Consider the following 21,830-nt stretch of genomic DNA (forward strand, 5'->3'; position numbering starts at 1 on the left):
GATTCTGATTTTAAGATACATGCAATCTAGAATAAAATCTATGCTATACATTTCCCATTTAAATATCCTCGGTTTTAAGTTATTATGATTCAGATAGGAATTTATGGTCCTTTGAGTATTTCCATCATTCTATAACGCATTGATTAATGCCTTATCACTATAAAATCTGGTTCAACAACTAAATCAGGCAAATGGTATATCTAAACATTTAGCATAAACCTCACCCACAATGTGGTATTCAAATATGATAGACTGGTAGAGACTGTCATATTATAGTTACAAATTATTAAGGCACAGATAAAGATGCAAATAGCTTCACTTGGATAGTTTACACAGGAAAATTCAGCTGAAATACCTACCTAAGAATGTGCATATACTAGATGACAAAGACAGAAATCAGTTGATTTCTATTTTGGTCACTAACGTTTTCAACCACAGGTGCACAATGTCCTAAACCACGTGTCTTTCCTTCTTCAACCCTCTTCTTATATTTTCCTGCTCATCACTCATCTTTCATGGCTTCTCCTCCAGATAACCCACGCTTCCTATCAGTTATCCAATTACTCTGCTTTTCTCTCCTTTTCCTTTTGGCTCTGGACTTCACTGTCCTCATGCTGACTTGAAGAGCAAGAGGTAAAGATTCCTTATTCCGACTTCTCCATCAACTCTCCTTCCTCTCTTCCCATGTCTTGGAAGAATTCTCCCACATTTTTTTCTTTAGTTTCTATTTTCGTCATTTCTCCACCTTCAGCATCTCCCTCTTTTCAGGACCTGCTATTGATTGTTTTGGTCACCAAGTAACACAGAGAACTTGAGTGTTTTGTCTTTTTTTTTTTTTTTTAAATTGTGGTTATCACTTGTTCACAGTGCCAAAATAGTATTTTTAAAAACACAGAAACAGACATGCCACGAACTGTTAATATATAAGGACGTTTTTAGTTAGTAGAAAGAATTCCATATAGTTATAAGCATTCAGAATGTCATTAGTTTGCAAGAAAAATAAAAGCTGACTTTTGTAGGTTTTTAGTTGTACATTTCTAACTGCTAGTTTAAAATCATGTCAGACAAGTCACTAAACTGAACCAATTAGGTTATCTTTTAAAATCAAATCTGTTTTGGGGAGGGCCTTGTGGTACAGTGGGTTAAGCCTCCACTTGGCACAACTACATCCCATATCATAATAGTGTTTGGAATCCTGGTGTTCCACTTCCAACCCAACTTCCTACTTACGCATCCTGGCAAGCAGCAGGATGGCTCAAGTACCTGGGCCCTTGTTATCTACATGGGAGATGCACACAGAGTTCTAAGCTCTTTCCTTTGCCCTAGCCCAGATGGCTGTTCCAAGAACTGAGGGAGTGAACCAGCAGTTAGATCACTCTACCTTTCAAGTACATGAAAATAAATAACATTTTTTTTTTAAAAGAAAGAACTGTACATTAAAAAAAATCATATCTGAGGCTGGCAGTGTGGCATAATGAGTTAAGTCATCTCCTTTGATGCCAGCATCCCATACAGCCACTGGTTCAAGTCTTAACTGCTCCGTTTCTAACCTAGCTTCCTGCTAATGGCCTGGGAAAGCAAAGGAAGACGGCCCAAGTGCTTGGACCACTGCTTCTCACATGGGAGATGTGGATGCAGTTCCAGGATTCTGGCTTCAGCCTGGCCCAGTCGTAGTCATTGCGGTCCTTTGGGGAGTGAACCAGCAGGTGGATCCTATCTCTCTGTAATTATGCCTTTCAAATAAATCTGGTCTAACGAAAGTAACTCTTATTACAGCCTGAAATAAAAATAAAGGGAAAAAACTCTCTCATAGTGATACTTCCTTATGAAGTATAATGCCTTCTGGACGTAAACCACCTTGTTTTCCTTCCTATTGAAAGGCAGATTTTAACCTTTGCTTGCTACATTAGTTAGCAACTGGTGCAATAAAAACTCCTCCCCCCAGTACTGGTTTATGCCTGGGGATATGAGAAAATAACCCCTACTATAAAACTGAATCAAAGCAGGAAATAAGGTCAGTAAGTATCAAAAAACTTTCTTCTATACAATTTTAGTCCGCATTATATAAAAACTAAAATTGGCCTGATTAAACCCTTTTAGAACTATTATCCTATGATAGATTAAATTTATAATATACTTGGAAAAAATTTAAAGTAGTATATGATTCACACACACTTGTCTAAGTTCTTGAGCTCTAAAATATGATTTAGGTTTTCAGAAATTTATCTGAAGTAGTATATGAACTATTTACAAAAATTACGTGCATGAAATTTTTGAGACAATTGCAGCCCATGTGAAACTCATACTGTTTTTTACCCCGAACACCTTTAGCCAGAGTCCTGCCTTTCCTGTATTGGCTTTTGCTCCTTTTTTTGACTTAGGTCATTTTAGTCTCTTGAAAACCATTTCAGAGAACAAATGTAGATATTAGATGAGAAAAAAAAAACATTATGAAAGTCGTGTAAAAATTGTTAAAGCCATCTTTTTTTCTTCATAACAGCCTCAAATGAACACAAATCATTTATGCTGATACAAAATCTCTTTGTTCCTCATAGTATGCGTGGGGGAATTCTGATGCCCTTCACATGACAATATCCTTTAGGACATTATCTAAGCTCAGCACTCTTGAGTATTTCAAATCAGAAAAATCAAGATAACTATCAAGGTAACACTAAATCAACCATGAACTTAAGACATACTTTGAATGATTGTGTTACCTTGAAAAATAAAACCAAATACAATAAATGAAGGAAGGAAAAAAAGTCGAACGAGGATGGACAATTCAGGCCCAGGCTTACTCTATGCAGTGGATAAGGATATATTTAATTAGAGCACCATTTGTTTACAAGACATTAACTCATTTTCAGTAATACTAAATTATAATGAAAGGTTTATCTACAAGTGAAAAGATGGAAGTGTTAATAAACATACTGTGTGTAATTTTTTCAAACTACTCTCCCTGTCAACATAAAAAGAACTGAAAAATTTTAATAAATCCCTCCACTGGTGATAAGAACATGAAATACAAAACAGAATTCAAGGTTACTGGAATTATAAAAATGAAAAAACTCTTAGAAATTTAGCTGAACAAATTAGTAAAACTATAAAACCTACGCATTTATTGATCAGTATTTGCAGCCAACTCCTATGGCTGCACTTGAGAAGGCAGACAAATCGGAGCATTTATTCCTAACTCTCTTTCCTTCTCTCTCTCACTTACTTCCCATAAATTGCCACAATTCACTTTTTTCCAGACATTTCTAGTCTCTATTCAAAGCTTTCGGTCATTTTATTTCACCCAATTACTCTATTCATGTTGTAAGACCCTATAATTACATTTTTTAGACTTTTTAAAAAATAATCTTACCCTCATATATTTCAAAATGCTTTGAAATAACTTTTAAAGATATAGTTAGCCCAAGTCCTCCTGAAAAGACTCAAGGAAGCAAAGACAATAAATAAGCATGCGACATAAACCACAATTTACAAATTAACCAACTATTCATAAGAAGATATAGTTACGCTTTTAGTGTTTAGTGATGATTTCAAAATGTAATATTTTAAGGAAAGCAGATACGTTCTGCAATTAAGCTCTTGGTACAAAAAATTTTACATGTATTAGTAACAGATGTAATGATACTGAGAATTATGATAATGAAAATGATGATGGTAAAGGTGGCACGATCTGACTCAGTGGTTTTCAACCCTTTTGAAATCCTTTCTTCAAATAAAATCTACAAGACCACTACATAGAAGCCACTTGAATGAAAACGGCTCTGTGTCAGAGGCAGGGGACTCGGATACATGTCCTCACACTCCCTCCCCTCACACTCTCTCCCTCTCCCCCACCTCTAAAATACTCCCACATCTTTGAGGAATGGAGTTCAGAATGTACTGGCTGTCTTAAATAATAATATTTAAACTAATGCACATGTATATTTCTTAAATAATGACACATGTATGAAAATATGCATATTATTGTATTCACATCTTTCCATATCATGTATGGTTCTTAGTTATTCATGGATAATAGGACTGATCTGTATCATATATGTGAGTGGTTGTGTTGAAAGCACTGAGACCAATTTGAATTTCATTAAGTCCAAAAATTTCTAAGTAAGCATTTGCATGAAAAGATTGTGCGGGAGGATGTAGCAAAGGGGAGCTGTTTCGGGGCCAGCATTGTGGCACAGAGGGTAAAACCGATTCCTGAGGAGCTGGCATCCCATATGGGCGCCAGTTCATATCCCAGCTGCTCCACTTCTGTTACAGGTCCCTGCTAATGGCCCGGGAAAAGCAGTGGTGGATGGCTCTGCCAACCATGTGGAAAACCCAGATGAAACTCCTGGCTCCTGACTTCAGCTTGCCTAGTTGTGGCCATCTGGGGAGTGAACATGTAAATGGAAGACCTCTCTCTCTCTCTGTTTCACTGTAACTCCGGCTTTCAAAAAACAAAATAAATAAATATTAAAAAAAAAAAAATAGAATGTAGTGGCTGAACTGATTAGAATATATACCTGAAAACAATTTAATTACAGAAGCTCAGTGTGAACTTGGCACTAGTTTAGCTTTTACTTTTTTAATAATATGAACATGTTAATAATTGAAGGATCATTAACTATGAAAACACCAAGGAATCACAGAGGATCTGAGGCTTAAAGAGTGTGAAGCAGTTAGTACAAGTTCTCACACATTCAGAGCAAACTTGAGAAGAAAACCCAGGTCTGGTGCTTTTTTAGGCCACATCATATCGCTTCTCGGCCTTCTGGCTAAGATCAAGTGTAGGCCACATCATGCCCATTTCTGTGCTCCCTAAAAGTACATAATACTTTAGGTGCTGTTCAAATATTATTTATTCTACTCAATTTTTTTTTTTTTGTTATTCAGCTCACCAAGTATTAGCACACACAAAATATATTGAGGACAACATAAGTACCAGTTACAATTAACTTTGAAAACACATTGCAAGTGCTACTGCAGAAGCTGTTATCAAAATAGGTAAGGCAAACTTATCAGAGTGTAAATCTAATCTTCTCCACAATTTAGTAAGTATTAATAAATAACATGATTTAATCTAAAAGAAATCCCTAGTCCTAGGGATTAGCAATTTTTGTTGATTGGGTTTCTGGCGGTTTTGTTTTGTTTTCAGCCCTCTCTGCAGAGCAAGGATAAAAGAAGGAAGTCATCTGGAAGTGACACGAACAAATCTAAGTTTCTGTATAAAGCAGGTGTTTATTAAAAAAAAAAAAATCACTTGCTATCTAGTGAGTTCAAGGAAGATTCTTGACAATTCTGTTTTCTGTTCTGGAAACCATATTTAATTAATGAATCTGAACCCAGATTATATTATAAATATGATCTTTTCTCTCTCTTCTACCAAGGAGGTTGAGGTATATTGAAATTCCAGAGTTCTAAATTAGAATTTTAGATAATGACAAAAAGTAAAGAGCACCAGAGTCACAAAGTTAAGAAAATCAGAATATGAAAGCAGTGTATCTTTTCATCTTCAAAATATGAGACAAGATCTATTTATCTTCCCAGTTAGGCCTTGCACTGACTTAACTAAGATTTGACTGGGATATATGCAAAATGATTAAGAAACCATTCTGTATTATATGCAATCTGCTATCAGATAAAATTTACAATAGAAATCACGAATTCATTTCATTTATAAAATACAAAAATAGAGTGGCTGATTTAAGTAAAAAACATATCATTTCCCAGAATAAAATATTTAGGAAAAATTAAACTACATTTATCAAGTATGTTCTTTTAATGTTATAAAATAATGTACAATAATTTGAAACTTTTCATAGTAAGAAATTACACTGAAATTAGAAGGGAAATGGAAAAAAGCCTATCATTTTTCTATAAAAATTATACAGATCAAAATAGGTATTTCGATAAAAGATATATCAGATATATTTAGATAATAGGTATATTTTGATAATACATTTGCGGATATAAAAGGACCAATAATTTTGCATGTGAAAATATGATAGTGTCTTTCAAATACGTGACAATATTCTTTAATGAGAGCCAAGACACACAAAAGGTAACTCATCCCTTTCTCACCTACACTCTCCCTACCTAAAATCTCTCCACATGTTTTCTGAAAAAAAACAAGCATTCTGTTGTCTATGAAAATTCACAAGTTTTTGTAAAGGTTTGAGTGTTGTAGAGAAAAATTTTATCAAATATAATGTACATGCCAAACATATGAATACTATGTGTGAATAGTTATTTTGGGAAATTCAAATCTTTGAAAATGAAACTTCAGTACATTTGAAGTATGAGAATGGAATAGCCTCAAATCTTAATAACTTACAATGAAATTAACTGAGAAGTTAAGAGGGGCATTACTATCTCCCCTTTATGAACATGGAGAAAGATATGCTGGGGAATGAAGGATAAATCTTCACCTCAAGACTAAGTGAGACTGCCTATAAATGAGAAGGCAAAGGGCCGGAGACTCGCATTTGTGTCTGCATCTGCTTTACTTAACCAACCTTTAGATGGTGGAAAAGGATGAGAAGGAAGTGAATCTGAACAGAGTTCCAATGGAAACTGTAGAAGTTCTTCATTATCTGTGGAGGCTTGAGAGGCAAAAAAAAAAAAAAACACTGGTTAATCACTGAAGACTTAGTATTAATTTTTCAAAAATTAAGAATCTATGACAACGTATTTACTATGTACATGAATATGCATTTTGCTTTCACAACCCTTGACCTAATTTGTCCTGGTTAATTTCTCCTTAGCTTCTTCCAAGGAGACACTACCCGAATGATTTTAAGAGTGGTGCTATCTTCTCTGCTAGGAACTACTGTGAGATTTTAAAAGACTGATATCTGCAAATCATTTAACTCAGTACCTTGCAAATAATAAGTCTTCAAAAATAATTTTCCTACACTTTATATTTTACTAGTTTCTACAATACTTAAAATCAATTCTTATCTATCGTCTTTGATAAATATGTGAACACATAATCATTTAATATGTCTACATAATATTAACTCAACATTCAAATCTCATCAATGTCATATAGAATATAATCAACTTTTAAAAAGTTTAGAATAATTACAAATATTTAGTAAATCATTCAAAAGATTTAAAAGAGTATGATATTCCCTCCCCCCTTTTACTTTCAAAACAGTTTCTAATAATTTGGGTTTCCCTAGAATGTATTAAAAATTATTCTTCATAAATTGTACTGGCTTAAGGACAACTCTCAGAATCTGTTGAACATAACATTTCCCAAGAAAAACATGGAGGGACCCAATTTTGCTTACTACATCAGTTCATTCCCAGATGTCTTAGTATAGGTACCCCTAAACTACCACACAATTAATATGCTATAATCGTAGTGGAAAAACAGCAGCAGTCCCTATGTAAATATCATTCTATCACCTGGTTGTGTGTGCAAAATATCAAGTCATCCATATACTTACCCACACAGTTATCACAATAAAGATTAACAGAAAATGCTGTAAATATCTCTACAAGAAACAAGCCATTTGTTAAATCTACCTCTTCTCTACATTTTATCCCTAAAGTGAAACATAGACAAACACAACTGAACTTGCCATTCAAAGGCTCACCTCTTTGCAAAGACTTTTCAACATGTGTTTTCGTGGTCTGTAAAGCCTGATTTTTGTCAAAAGTTATGGCAACTGCTGTGACTGTAACCTAAAGTTACAGAAAAATATGATTAGCAAAATATCGTAGCCAAAATGAAGTTTCTTACAAATCTTTCTCAGTACCTAGGAACAAGCTACATTATTTTACTAATCTGTCTCTGCTGGTTAAGGTCTTCAATCACAATTACATACAAAGTCAGATATTCAAAATACAACTAAGTCCAAGGCACATAGCTAAAGTTAGATAATCCAGAAAAATCTCAAGAACATTCTTGAAGAGATGAGGACATGGGGCTAGCACTGTGGTGTAGCAGGTAAAGCTGTCACCTGTAGCACTGGCATCCCATATGAGCACCAGTTTTCAGACCTGGCTACTCCACTTCTGATCTAGCTCCATGGGAAAGCAGTGGAAAATGGCCCAAGTCCCTGGGCCCCTGTATCCACATGGAAGACTTGGATGAAGCTCCTGGCTCCTAGGTTCAGCCTGGCCTAGCCCTGGTCAACGCAGCCATTTGGGGACTAAACCAGTGGATTGAAGATCTCTCTTTCTGTAACTCTGACTTATAAATGAATGAATGAATGAATGAATGAATGAATAAATAAATAAATAAATGATGAGCACTGGCAAAATTCCTTATAAAACATAAACCTTCAGGGCTGGAGTTGTGGCATAGCGGGTTAAGGTGCTGCCTGTGATGCCAGCATCCCATATGGAAGCTGGTTTGTGTCTCAACTGCTCCAGTTATGATCCAGCTCCCTGTTAATACACCTGGGAAAGAACATAACCCAAGCAGTTGGGCTCCTGCATCTACTTGGGAGACTGGCATGAAGCTCCTGGCTTTGGCCTGGTCCAGCCTTGGCCATCTGGGGAGTGAACAAGTGGGTGGAAGTACTCTGCATCTCCCTCTCTTTCTATAACTCTGCTGCCTTTCAAATAAATAAATCTTAAGAGAGAGAGAGAGAGAGAGAGAGAGAGAGAGAGAGGAAAAACAATACACATTCTATTGTATACATGTGGGAATACTCTGTGATTCCACCTTCAGTTAACCAGAGCTCAAAAAAAAGGGAACATGGCCTGATTTCTTTTTTTTTTTTTTCCTGATTTCTACTAGCACACGTTTTCACATATTTTGAGGCAAAACACTGTGTGCTCAAATTGTCTAACTGTGGAAACCTTCTTTAATAATTAGACCAAATTAGTTAATTACCTGAATTAATTCATCTTCAGGCAGAGATACTGTAAAATTTACATGGCAAAGACAGCAGGGGATCATAGACCGAAGTTTAAAATACAGGCTCTACACAACAGAAAAAATTAGTAACGTTACTTTTTCCAACTTCCAAATTTACAACAGCATATTTTCTTGATGCACATATTATAGCAACTGAAAAGCTAAAAATATTAAAACAAAACTGGCCCATTTCTGATTCATTTGTTCTTATATAAAGAATACAATTCTAATATTTAAAGAGACAGTAAGATTTAATCATGTTTGTCAACAAGTTGTAAAAAATAATAGGCTTTTAAAAAATTTACACATGCTAGATTGTTATGATACTTAAGGCTATTAACTAACCTAAGCTATATTTTTCCTCATAGCACAATATTAAGAGGGAGAGGACATTAGCATCTCACCAGATGACAGATTAAAAAGTCTGACACATAAAAATAATTCAGCCCACAACTACATAAGGTGTTAGAGACAGTAGTATACTTTTCTTCTTTAATTTCACAGTTCTTAGCGTCTTTTACACAAAATTTATTCAGAAGGTTCCTACCTTGAGCAAATTTTCGCAGAGATCATTAAAGTTCTTATTGAGAGCTTGATTAGTCAGGTTAAGGCTGCTTAATCTGATTACTCTTACTGATGTGAACATCTGAAGGTAGGGAGATATAACAATATGTCAGTTTATTATTCTTTACTGAATCCTGAACCAGTTGGTAAAACTGCCAAACAATGAACAATTATAACTAACGTGGTATAAAAAAAGATCATAATAAGGAGGTAAAAAAGAAAACAGGTATTGAGATGGAACATACACATTAACTTTCTTAAAATTAAGAATAAAAGATTTACCTGTATTTCAGATGTCCAATTATTTATACCAGGCATGATTTCTGTATTGCAACTATAAAAGCCTGTCAAAATAAAAAGTAATTAGAACATGACACATCATTGACTGTTTATAGTTAAAATGTCACTGACTTTTATGTTAAAGAATGATATTTTTCAAGTGCTACATGAAATATTAACTATAAAACATTCAGGTTTTTTTCTAAACTTCCATAGCTTCATAGCTTCAGGAGTCTTTAAACCACCCTGATAAATTTATTTCTTTCCATGTATAAGCATAAAAAGATTAAAAATCTGTTCCTGAGACTGATGTTATAGTGTAGTGGTTAAAGCCTCTGCCTGTGACAACAGCATATCATAAGGTTTCCAATCCCAGCTGTTCCACTTCCAATCCAGCTCCCTGCTAATGTGCCTGGGAAAACGTCAGAACATGGCCCAAGTCCCTGGGGCCCTGCATCTATGTGGGAGACCTGGATGAAGCTCCTGGCTCTGGCCATTGCAGCATCTAGGAATGAACCAGCATATGGAAGAGCTCGCTCTCTATGTAACTCTCTTTCAAACAAATAAATAAATCTTTTTTTAAAAAAAGATTACAAATTGTTTCCATCTAAGTTTTAACCCCAATTTTTTCAAAATGTTTTCAGTCCTGGGGCAGCAGGCACACGAAAGAACGTGACACCAAGAGAAAGCCTTTAAAATTAAGCTAGTGCTCTAACAATGAGGAACTGAAATATTGACATGGAAAATTAGTTTCATCTGCAAGGCGGTTTTCCTTGTCACCTGAAGGAGGGGGAACATCCGTCAGCAGAGAGTGCACATCCTCCATGGCATCTGTGTCATCAATCTGAAATAAAACACCCACCCGATTACGGAAGCAGGAAACATGTAATTTTCCAAATTAAAAAATAAACTGCTATTTATAAAATATAAATATAAAATATAAAAATTTATAAAATAAAAAACTTTAAGGGTTTAAAAAAAGTATAGCCATTTTCCCCTAAGTTAAAATATAAGTGGAAAAATATTCAGATACCAGCAAATTTCTAAGTGAAGTATTTTTAATATTAAATATTGAGTTTAAAAAAAACCTACTTGTTCTCAGGTCGTTATGAGATTATGTTTCAAAAGATTTACAAAAACATCATAACTAAACATCTCAATTTGAGTAGTGTAATTAAAAAAAAAACTGCAATAAATACTTAACTGTTTTCTAATGGAATTCGGTGGGGATGAATTTAAGGCACATGTAAAATAAATAAGTCTAAATCCTAGTTTTCTCACATCACGATTTTATACTGGGAATGATTGTGAACATACCTAGCCAGACATATACTGACAACCATTAGTATGTCAAGTGTCTTGGTCCTGACACACAGCCCCTCTATGCTGCCCTCACACAGCTGTTGGGACTTCAGGAACCACTCTCACTTCCACTTCACCTTAGCTACCCTGAGCTGCAGCTGTACCTCTACCCCACTATTCCCTAAAACACTCCATACCCAGGATCCCAACCTCAGTCCCATCTCTTTGACCCTATTCCTGTTGAAGCTGCACCCAGGTTCAGTCTTGTTCCATCTGAAGCACTTTGGTTTTCAAGTTCTCTCTACATTTCCAGGATCCCAGGACGAGACATACCAGGAATGCCCCAGATCAAACCTCAGACAACGCTTAGCATCACCTCGAGAGTTTGACAGACTCCTTGAAACCCTCTCGTCCTTGTTCTGAAGCCGGGGCCCACAAGTTTAAAACCTCATACAAGGTCCCATTCAGTGCTGACGCCACAGGTAGTGACACCACACTTAGAGTAGCACTGCTCTAAGCAGCACCCTGGAACCATTCACCTCCTTGACCTCATCTACTTCTTTTACCAGTCTCTATTTTTTTCCCATTTTGAGACCGTACAGAAGAGTGAGAAGGAGGATTAACTGTAACTAAAAAGTTTGGGTTTTCTATGGAATACTCACCTAGGTGACCAGGTCTTGGACATCGCTCACGGTCGACACCCTGATCTAGCACTGACACTGATCTAGCCTCTCCAATCTTGTCCAACACAACGCTACCACCAGCTTCCTGCCTCACTGAGGCCAATGCTCTGATTTTCTTCCTCTCTCCACTTGCATCCCACCACATTCCTTACTACCATCATCTATGTCCCTTTCCTTTGCCAACAAAAGGAAGACTCATCTCTTTCAAAGCCAACCACTCTTCAGGGAAGGGTGGGGTGGATTTCTGATGGGAGAGCCTCCACCTCCACAAACCTTCAGGCCACGCTTACTCTCCAGGACAGTTGTCGAGTGTCCTGAGTGTCTTTCTGCAAAGACAGACCAACTATATCTCCTCGATTCAGCAAAGAAAACACTGAGCTCCAAATTTTCACTGTTTACATTATTTTATATAATACATGCAAAACTTGTTATAATCATAGTAGCATATCACATAAAGCTGGCAATAATTACAGTGAATTAAGGAATAATGGGGCTGGTGCTGTGGCCTAATTTAAGGTTAAATCTTAGACTGAGGTGCTGGCATCCCATACAGGTGCCAGTTCATATCTTGGCTGCTCCATTTCTAATCCAGCTCCCTGCGGATGGTCCAAGGAAAACAGTGAGAGGTGGCCCAAGTGCTTGGGTCCCTGTATCCACTTGGGAGAGCTGTAAGAATATCCTGGCTCTTAGCTTCGGCTAAGCCCAGTCCTAGCAGTTCCAGCCATTTGGGGAGTGAACCAGCAGGTCAAAGACCTCTCTTTTTTCTCCCTCTCTCTATCTGTAACTCTGCCTATCAAATAAATAAATACATCTTTTTTTTAAAAAAAAGGAATAACATATTACTTTCTTATTTAAATTCACTCAAGTTTACAAAAATAACTCCAAGGGCTTAATAATATAGATTAGGTATCCCTCATCTGAAACAGAACTGTCATAGATTTCAGAATTTTTTGAATTTTGAATTTTCAGCTACAACGTGCTCAATGTGTATTTAAATATTATTCTGACATACACATTGATCATTTCAGAACTACTGAATTCTTTTATCAGTCAAGTTGTGACATTTTTAGGTGTGTTATAATTTCTGTAACTTTTAAAATCTGTAACAGTTGTAATGACAGAAAATTATCAAATCAATTTAGTATCTGATTATAAAAATATATATTTCCCAAAGACTTTGAGAAATCAGTCTAATTCAACATTACCTCCAAAACAAAAGCATCTTTTTTCCCATGTGAAAGATCTAATTCTGTAACTTCATCAGAGCTCTCTGACTGAGATCGTAAAAGTCTTGAGCGTTGTCTAGGTTCGGGGATGGGTGATCCTATAATCTCTTCAGATAGCTCCTAAAAGAAAAAAAAATTGCTTCATATTATGAGATTGCTTTTTTTTTCCAGTCTGGATTTAAACTTCCACATTAACAGAAAACTACTTGTGGAGCAAAGACTTTGAGACACAGTCATATAAAGCCTATATTTAAGCCTATATAACTTTATGACTTTCCACAGAAGACACGCATAGTTCCTTTTATCTGTAATAGAACTCTTATTAACACAATCAATAATGTGTATATGAATGTAATTATATATGTATATAACCATCATACACACAACAAAGCAAAATTGATAGGTAGTGTATAGAGCGAACACTATAAGAAGTCTAAAAATTCCTGGCTTTGAAAAGCTTTTTTCTTTTTAAATAAAATTATCTTTCAATTCCATTTACTACAAATACATTGTTTTAAGGTTTTATTTAGTGGGGCCAGCATTGTGGCTCAGTGGGTTAATGTGCCCCTAGTGATACCAGCATTCCGTATGAGCACCAGTAGATACATAAAGTTTCCTATGGGAGCAGGCACTAAGTTGTAGTGGGTAAAGCTGCACTTGCAGTGCTGGCATGCCATATGGGTGCCAATTCAAGTCCTGGCTGCTCTGCTTCTGATCCAACTTCCTGCTGATGCACCTAGGAAAACAGCAGAAGATGGCCCATATCCTTGTATCCCTGAACCTAGATGGAAGACCCAGATGAAGTTCCTGGCTCCTGGCTTCAACTTGGCCCAGGTAGGGCTGTAGTGGCCACTTGGGGAGTGAACCAGCAGATGGAAGATAATCTCTCTATCAACTTACCTCTATCCCCCTGTCTCTTTCTCTCTCCCTCTCCCCCACTCTCTATCTTCATTTGTCTTCCCTCCTTCTCTGTAACTCTGATTTTCAAATAAATAAAACTTAAAAAAGTCACAAGTATTTCAACAGATTTAAATGTTCATTATGTACATCCATTTATCTTAGTTGCATTTCAAATTAACCTATCCTATGTAAGTCTGACTGGATGCACACTACAGTGACAACCAAGTGAGAAAGAGCTGCAATTCAAACATGAAGACATTTGCCTGGGTTTGAACACAGCTAAGTGAGGAGCCTGTCTAGGATTAGGATAGGTCTTTTCACTCTTATGTAATGTCTGCTTGCTAGGTACCACACTTCTTTTTATGGCTTTATAGCAGTTTAGAATTCTGTTATGCCTCTGCTAACTACCATCACGAACCTAACAACTGAAATTGTTTGGTATTTAAGGTATCTTTGTGTAATCATGAGGTTCCATCACTAGGAATGTTATTCTAAAAAGTTTTTTGCTTTTGTTATCCTCAACTATCCATATAAAGTTTAATTAAGTGGTACTACACCTCTACATTAAAAACCTTTTTCAGGGTAGTGAGAGAAAAACGTTGAACAATAGCATTCACTTTCTAAGAGAAGAATATACTGACCCACAATTCCAGGATGAGCATACATTGCTCTACAATTAACAAGACAAAACTGTAATGTATACAGTGGTCTGGTAATTAATTTTGGGCACTAACTTTGTTAATTTCTGACATGATGGGCCCAGCGTCGTGGCGTAACAGGTTAAGCCACTGCCAGAAGCACCAGCATCCTATACAGGTGCCGGTTCGAGTCCCAGCTGCTCCATTTCTGATCCAGCTGCCTGCTAATACACCTGGGAAAGCAGTAGAAGGTGGCTCAAGTACTTGGGCCCCTGCACCACCCATGTGGGAGACCCAGATAAAGCTCTTGGTTCCTGGCTGTGGCCTCGCCCAGCCCCAGACCCTGTGGCCATTTGGTGCGTGAACCAGTGGATAAAAGATCTTTCTTTATTCTTCTCTTTTTCTCTGTAATCCTACCTTTTAAATAAATATTTTAAAATTGTGAGATGTCATATTAAAGGGCTATAATGTGGTCATTATCTAAAATGAGGAAAATTACATGAGAGGATTCATAAACTGATGAACCTTTTTGTGGAAATACAGTCATCGATACATGAAATCCATATACACTGACAATTTTTTAAACTGTAATAGATTTACTCCCTCCTCCAAAATGTAAACTGTACGACACATGGCAGCAGCTCATTAGCTTTTCATTGAATGGATGAATTTAATTGATATTCTCATTTCAATAGGCTCATAAAAACCTAAGTTTCGTTCTAACTCCAACACTTCTTGCTCTCAATTCGGACTATGGCTATAAGTCATCCATAAAGCAGGAAGCACTGTGATACGTACTAGAAGAAAGATCATGGAAGTGACTTATAGGAAAATTGTAAGAAAGGAGCTATAACAGAATAAATATGTTCTTTCACATTTTTACCATAAGTAATCTTTCTTTTCATTACCAAAGAGCATTCTAAACCATTGATTTAATCATCCAACAAATATTGATTCACCACTTACTACCATCAGAAACTGTTCCAGACATAAAGAATTTAGCCATAGCAGAACATCATTCTACTGGCAGTACCGGGCAGCAGACAAAAATCAAAAGCATACTAATTCATGTGTATGTCTTTTATGGCCTAAAGGAAACCCTAAAAATATACTAACACCTAAACAATAATGATGTGCACAACTGAAGATTTATTTTACTCACAGGAGGATTGATTTCATATAACTCTTTGTTCTTGGCAATCGTGTCATTGATCTTCTTCTGCATGTGAGAGATGTGCTGTTCGTAGGTGCCATCATTTGGAGTCTTCCCAGCAATCTGAATACCACCAGGTGGGGGCAGAGCTGCCAAGTACACCCCTGTAGCAGACTGGTAAAAGCAACGGGGAAGTAATCCTAAGAACACTGCAAGAAACACTGGTCCTTAAATGTTCCTGGTGAGGCATGTAGCTAACCAGGGTGTGCACAGGCCACCTCTAGAAGGCAAGACTGGTCAAAACTTTAATTGGTAACAGTGGTTGGCTGCCTCTGGGGAGGGCACTGGGTAGGTTGGGGACAGCTGTAAAAGGGGAATTTACTTTGCTCTGCATACCCAGTGATACTCCTAATATTTTATAATTACAAAAATATAGTAATTAATATGCTGCTTAGCAAAGAAGTAAACAACAGGCTGCTAAAAATAAGTAGATAATTAAACTAAAAATGGCAAAAGTAGAAAGGAAACTTCTACAACAAGGCAAGTGGAATAAATGAAGTTCAGCACAAAGAGGAAACTTACTGAAGACCCCAGCCAAAAAATATGGAGAAGGGATTTGAATGTAAGTGGTTCTTACTCCAAAATCCAGTAAGTTTCATTGTCTTGCCCCATTTCCATCATTACCAACAACAAAATGCTTTATATTTATTTTAAATATTTAATTAAATGACTATCAGCTTCTGAATCAGGAATAGTTACATATCATTTGTACAAGAAAATTACTAGAAATATAAAACAAGTTGAAATTTATAGATTTCTATGTGCATTTCTTTTTAAATACATCAACCAACAAGTAGACTTAAAAAGCAGAATAAGCATCAAATGAACCTCAAAGGGGCAGAATAGATAAAAGACAGTAATTTTGAAATATCTGAAATTTTACTATCATTTTATATATTTTTAAATTTAATCAGTTGCCAGTTTTGTAGAAGTCACTAAAAGCGTAGGCAACTCTACGCTTAAGTCCACACAGTAGAAGAAAACTGAGCCCCAGGAGCACGCTCTGACTTTCAAATAAATAAATTAATCTTTAAAGAAAAAAGAAAGTCGTGAAAGCCAAAGACAAGATCTTTCTCTGGTTACATAGTTCCCAAATCTTAAAAGATCTAGCCACTGCTTTCTTTAGAGGACATCTTTTTGGCAGATTCTTGAATCAAACATACAACAGAATATACTACAATTACAGAGAACAAAACCTGAAACCTCTAAACTTACCGCTAAGCCCATCAACATATTTTCTCCCACTGTGATCTGAATTCTTAGCCCAAACAAGGCGTTCATTCCTTTGAGTTTTAGTTTATTCATTAGCTGAGTGTGCACTTCGTACTCCATAAATGGCAAGAGATTACTGATAGCTGTAGCATTTGCTTCTGCTTGAGCCTTCTTTTTTAAGCGACATAACCTGTCAAGGAAAATAATACAGTCAGTGAAGAGTATTCTTGGTACCATCTGAAGAAATGCTGAATTCTTAAAACTCTGAAAGTATGCTTTGTAAAACATTTACTTGTTTCAAAAGGGCTTATTAAGTTATATCATTAATCTTTATTTCACTTTTATTTCTGTATGTTTTTTCTAAGTCATATTTCAATAAGCAAAAATGAAAGCCCTCAAAATCTCTAGAAATGAAATAAATATTGACTAGAATCAGAGAATATAATTTAAAATCTTAAGTTCCATAACTGAGTATGATCATAAGGTAGAGAAAAAAAAGGATAAGCAGAGAAAAAAAATTTACTCAAAGAATACAAGAGTTATTGAGTATCTACAATGTGCCAAATAGGCTACCCTCAAAGGGACAACAGAGATTGATTATTTTTCAGCAACAACAATGGAAGCCAGAAGGCACTGTGAAAGAATATCTTCAAAATGCTAGGAAAAAAAAAAAAATACCAGCCCAAAATACCTTTTTTTTTTCTCCCTGTTGTATTTTTGTTTATTTATTTATTGGAGGGAGGGAGGGAGAAAAAGAAAGAAAGATAAGGAGATGGGGAGGGAGAGGAAGAGAGAGATGGAGATAGAGAGGGATATCCCTCTCACTTGTTCATTTCCCACATGTCTGCAATGGTCTCCCTGAGCCAGGTCTTCCCAGCTCAGGAACTCAATCCTGTTTTTCCACGTGGGTACCAGGGACCAAACTGCTTCCTCTCAACAGCCACATTAGCAGTTAGTTGGAATCAGGAGGTGGGAATCAAACCCAAGTACTTGATATGGAATGTGAGCATAAAAATATAACATATACCCATTTTTCAGATAAACAAAATACACAGTTTACTATCAGCAGAGTCCTTAGAAGAGAAAGTACAGCATACGCCTCAGCCAAAGGAAAACAATCTCAAGCGGAAGGTTTGAGATGGAAGAGGGAAAAAAGGAAGGGATTAGCAACCTATTTCAAAGGAAAACAACATAGCTTTGTAAGGGACAGGGGAACGGTAACAAAGAAAGAGTGTCAAAGAGTATCAAATTTGATATGAAGAACTGGATAGAGAAAGGTACCATTTATTTAAAGTAGAGGAGGCTTGGGGCCGGCGCTGTGGTACAGCGGGTTAAAGCCCTGGCCTGAAGTGCCGGCAATCCCATATGGGCTCCGGTTCTAGTCCCAGCTGCTCCTCTTCCAATCCGGCTCTCTGCTATGACCTGGGAGAACAGTGCAAGATGGCCCAAGTGCTTGGGTCCCTGCACCTATGTGGGAGACCCAGAGGAGGCTCCTGGCTCCCAGCTTCAGATCAGCACAGCTCTGGCCATTGCGGCCATCTGGGGAGTGAAACAGTGGATGGAAGACCTCTCTCTCTGTCTCTACCTCTCTCTGTAACTCTTTGAAATAAACAAAATAAAAACATAAAAATAAATAGAGCAGACTAATAAGAAAGAAGTGGAGAGGATGTGCAACTCAGCGTGGACTAAGCATATGATGCCTAGGATAAAACAACATGGGCTGTGAAGCAGACAGTGAGAGGGGTCGAAAGCTCAAAACAATGTTCTGGACGAATCAAAAATGTGGGAGTCAAGATAGAGAGACAACCTATAGATCCCTATGAGTTGATGAGTTTAACAAGAGAGCGCTGAGAGGGAGTCCAAACCTGCAGCTTTCAAGGATCAAGACACAAAGAACAACAAAGGAGACTGAAGGCTACACACAGGCAGGGAAAACACAAGGTGTGGCATTGTGAAATCAACGGAGTTTCAAGGAGAAAATGACCAATTGTGTCACTACTGCTAAGATGTCCAGTAAAATGAAGACAGAAATGCCCAAGAGATTCTCAAACTGGCAACTGTTCATGATCTAGACAGCTACAGCTGTTTCTGGTATGCCTGCACAATTTAAGATGTACTACTCCAGAGTTTTTTAAAAGGAACTCCTTTTTCCTTCGACTTAAAAGAAAAAAAAAAATTCCCCCTTTCCTCCTTCCCTCCCTCCCTTCCTTCCTTCGCTTCGCTTCCTTGAAAGGCAGAGAGAGACAGAGAGATCTTCCATGTCCTGGTTAATTCTCCAGATACCTGCACAGCATGGGCTAAGCCAGGTTGAAGCTAGGAGTTGGGACCTCAATCCGAGTCTACCATGTGGTGGCAGGGACCCGTGAACTTGAGCCATCATGTGCTGCTGCAGAGTGTACATTAGAAGGAAGTCCAAATAACATGTAAATAAATTCTTTAAAAAGACAAAGAAACTCAATAGCTGAGCAGTAAAAGTAACACTACATGGCACTGGTTTATAAAAGGGAAAAATACAGAGATTTCACTAATGATAATGTCATTAAATAAGTCAACACCAAGTCACATTCCAAGCCTCTAAGGTGGCTGGCGACGTGGCACAGCAGGTTAAGGGACCGCCCACAATGCTAGCATTTCATATGGGCAATGGTTTGAGTCTAGCTTCCCGCTACTGAGTCTGGGAGAGTACTGGAAGATGGTCTATGTACTTGGCTTAAGCCACCCATGTGGAAGACCCGTAGGAGCTCTAGGATCCCGGCTTCGGTGTGGCACAGCCATGGACATTGTGGCCATTTGGGGAATGAATCAGTGGATGGAAGATCTTTCTCTTTTCTTCTGTCTCTGTAACTCTGCTTTTCAAATAAATAAATAAATAAATCTTTAAGAAAAAAAAAAATCCCTAGCCCATAGCAGGCTAATTAATAATCCCTGTAATAATAAATATTTAATAAAATTTAAATACTTAAAATCTGCTTTTGCACATAAACTTATTGGAATTGTATACAAAAGGTATTTTAATTCCCAATTTTACGTGCAATAAAATACAAGTTTGGGACAGAACTGCCCAGGTTGTCTATAATCAAACAGGTTTATGATTCTACACATTCTTTTTTGGGGGGTATTAAATACTGTTTTCACACACATACCTTGCTTGAATAAGACAACCTTTTCCAATAACGACTGCATCTGTTGGGAGATCTATAGTTGTAAAGAGAACATCAGGAACTTTTTGTTTCCTGCAGTTACAGCAATATGTGAGATGAGCTGGAAATGGCATATTCAGTTCATCATAAGGTATATGGCAAAATCCACAGCCAGCAGGCAAATTTTCTTCAAGCCTATATAAACACATTAAGAAAAAAATAAAACATTCTTGAAAAATCTTCTTGTTTTAAAAAAACATGTACATGCGCTACTTGTGTAGAAACTACATAGTTTTACCACAGTAGGCTCTAAGAGCATTACTCTGATAAGAATGACAAATAACCATGATATCAGAACTTTACATTTTTCCTACAAGAGAAAAACCTAATACAAGTTGACAATCATTAGCACCAATTCTATGTTTCATGACTTAACTGACAAAGACTACTACTGTCTCAAAGGTTTTAACACTTTTTACACTTTTAACAAAACACTTCAAGGGGGCCGGTGTTGTGGCACAGGTTAATCTTCTGCCTGCATCCCATACGGGCGCCAGTTCTAGTCCCAGCTGCTCCTCTTCCAGTCCAGCTCTCTACTATGGCCTGGGAAAGCAGTGGAAGATGGTCCAATTCCTTAAACCCCTGGAAGAAGTTCTTGGCTCCTAGCTTCAGATCAGCCCAGATCCAGCCGTTCCGGCCATTTGGGGAGTAAACCAGTGGATGGAAGACTTTTTTGCTTCTCCCACTCACTGTCTGTAACTATACATACCAAATAAATTAAAAAAAAAAAAAAAAAAAAAACTTCACACAAAGGTGAGCATAGGAGGTACTACATCAGAGGCATAAAAGAGTATGACAATTTTCAAAAGAAGGGATTGCCCCTGAATACTGGGATCACAGGGAATTTTTTCTTCCTTCTACTCTCCTAGAGAGCACTAATAATTTCATAGAAGAAAAAAATGGTTTTTATTTACTGAAGAAGACAATTGACAGTATCCATCCAACTCACAATACAGAAATAACCAAACAGCACAGAAAAAGGTCACTTGTTCAATCAGTCTTCTTATCTACTCAAGAATAAAATCTACTGATGTGTAAGAACTATGGTGTAGCACTGGGACAACTGAATGACAAAGAGTTTTCCTAATGGAATATTCCAACTGGGAGCCGGCTAAGTAGTGCCACAGGTTACGCTGCCACCTTTAACACTTCAGCAGAGCGCGGGCTCCAGTCTCAGCTGCTCTGTTTCAGATTCAGCTCCCTGCTAACATGCCTGGGAAGGCCAGTGGAAAAAGGCCCAGCTACTTGGACCAATGCCACTCACTTGACAGACCGACATGTAATTCCTGGTTTTGACTTTGCCCAGCCCAACAACCATGATGGTCACAAGGGGAGTGAACTAGTAGATGGAAGATTTCTGTCTCTGTCACTCTGCCTTTCAAATAAGTAACACAAAGCTTTAAAAATATATTATTTCAGTCATTTACTGTATTTCAAAATGTTCCACTTTCATTTTCTATGTATAATGACCTCTGAGGCTCTGGAACATGTAATTGTTCTATTTTAATACTGACAAAAGAAGAAACCACCAAACAGAGCTTTCTTTGTTATACAGAGACTTGCAAACTTATACTCAAAGTGCATAGCTCAAAAATTATTTTTTACTTTCTTTACTGGTATATGAGGGTACTTCAAAAAGTTAGTGGAAAAAAATGGAAGTAAAATGTAAGTTTATTTTGGTGTAAAAAGTATTTGATATCCATGCACAGCTTTTCATAATACAAATTTACCATGATTTTTTTGA

At 36.9% G+C, this 21,830-nt stretch overlaps 1 protein-coding gene across 8 annotated transcripts in view; it reads right to left on the reverse strand.

Moving 5' to 3' along the window:
• C2CD5 (C2 calcium dependent domain containing 5) overlaps positions 1 to 21,830 on the reverse strand; it is a 91,879-nt gene that overhangs the window by 14,368 nt on the left and 55,681 nt on the right. For all 8 annotated transcript variants that reach the window (XM_062194933.1, XM_062194932.1, XM_062194930.1 and 5 more), the window contains 10 exons: positions 20,030 to 20,221; positions 16,890 to 17,076; positions 15,624 to 15,788; positions 12,903 to 13,043; positions 10,493 to 10,556; positions 9,716 to 9,777; positions 9,417 to 9,515; positions 8,846 to 8,935; positions 7,599 to 7,686; positions 6,510 to 6,596 (listed from right to left, as the gene is read on the reverse strand). In XM_062194933.1, coding sequence (XP_062050917.1) covers positions 6,510 to 6,596; positions 7,599 to 7,686; positions 8,846 to 8,935; positions 9,417 to 9,515; positions 9,716 to 9,777; positions 10,493 to 10,556; positions 12,903 to 13,043; positions 15,624 to 15,788; positions 16,890 to 17,076; positions 20,030 to 20,221 — 1,175 coding nt within the window. The remainder of the gene's footprint in view (positions 1 to 6,509; positions 6,597 to 7,598; positions 7,687 to 8,845; positions 8,936 to 9,416; positions 9,516 to 9,715; positions 9,778 to 10,492; positions 10,557 to 12,902; positions 13,044 to 15,623; positions 15,789 to 16,889; positions 17,077 to 20,029; positions 20,222 to 21,830) is intronic.

This window comes from Lepus europaeus, chromosome 6 (assembly GCF_033115175.1).
Source record: "Lepus europaeus isolate LE1 chromosome 6, mLepTim1.pri, whole genome shotgun sequence".
Lineage (NCBI taxonomy): Eukaryota > Metazoa > Chordata > Mammalia > Lagomorpha > Leporidae > Lepus > Lepus europaeus.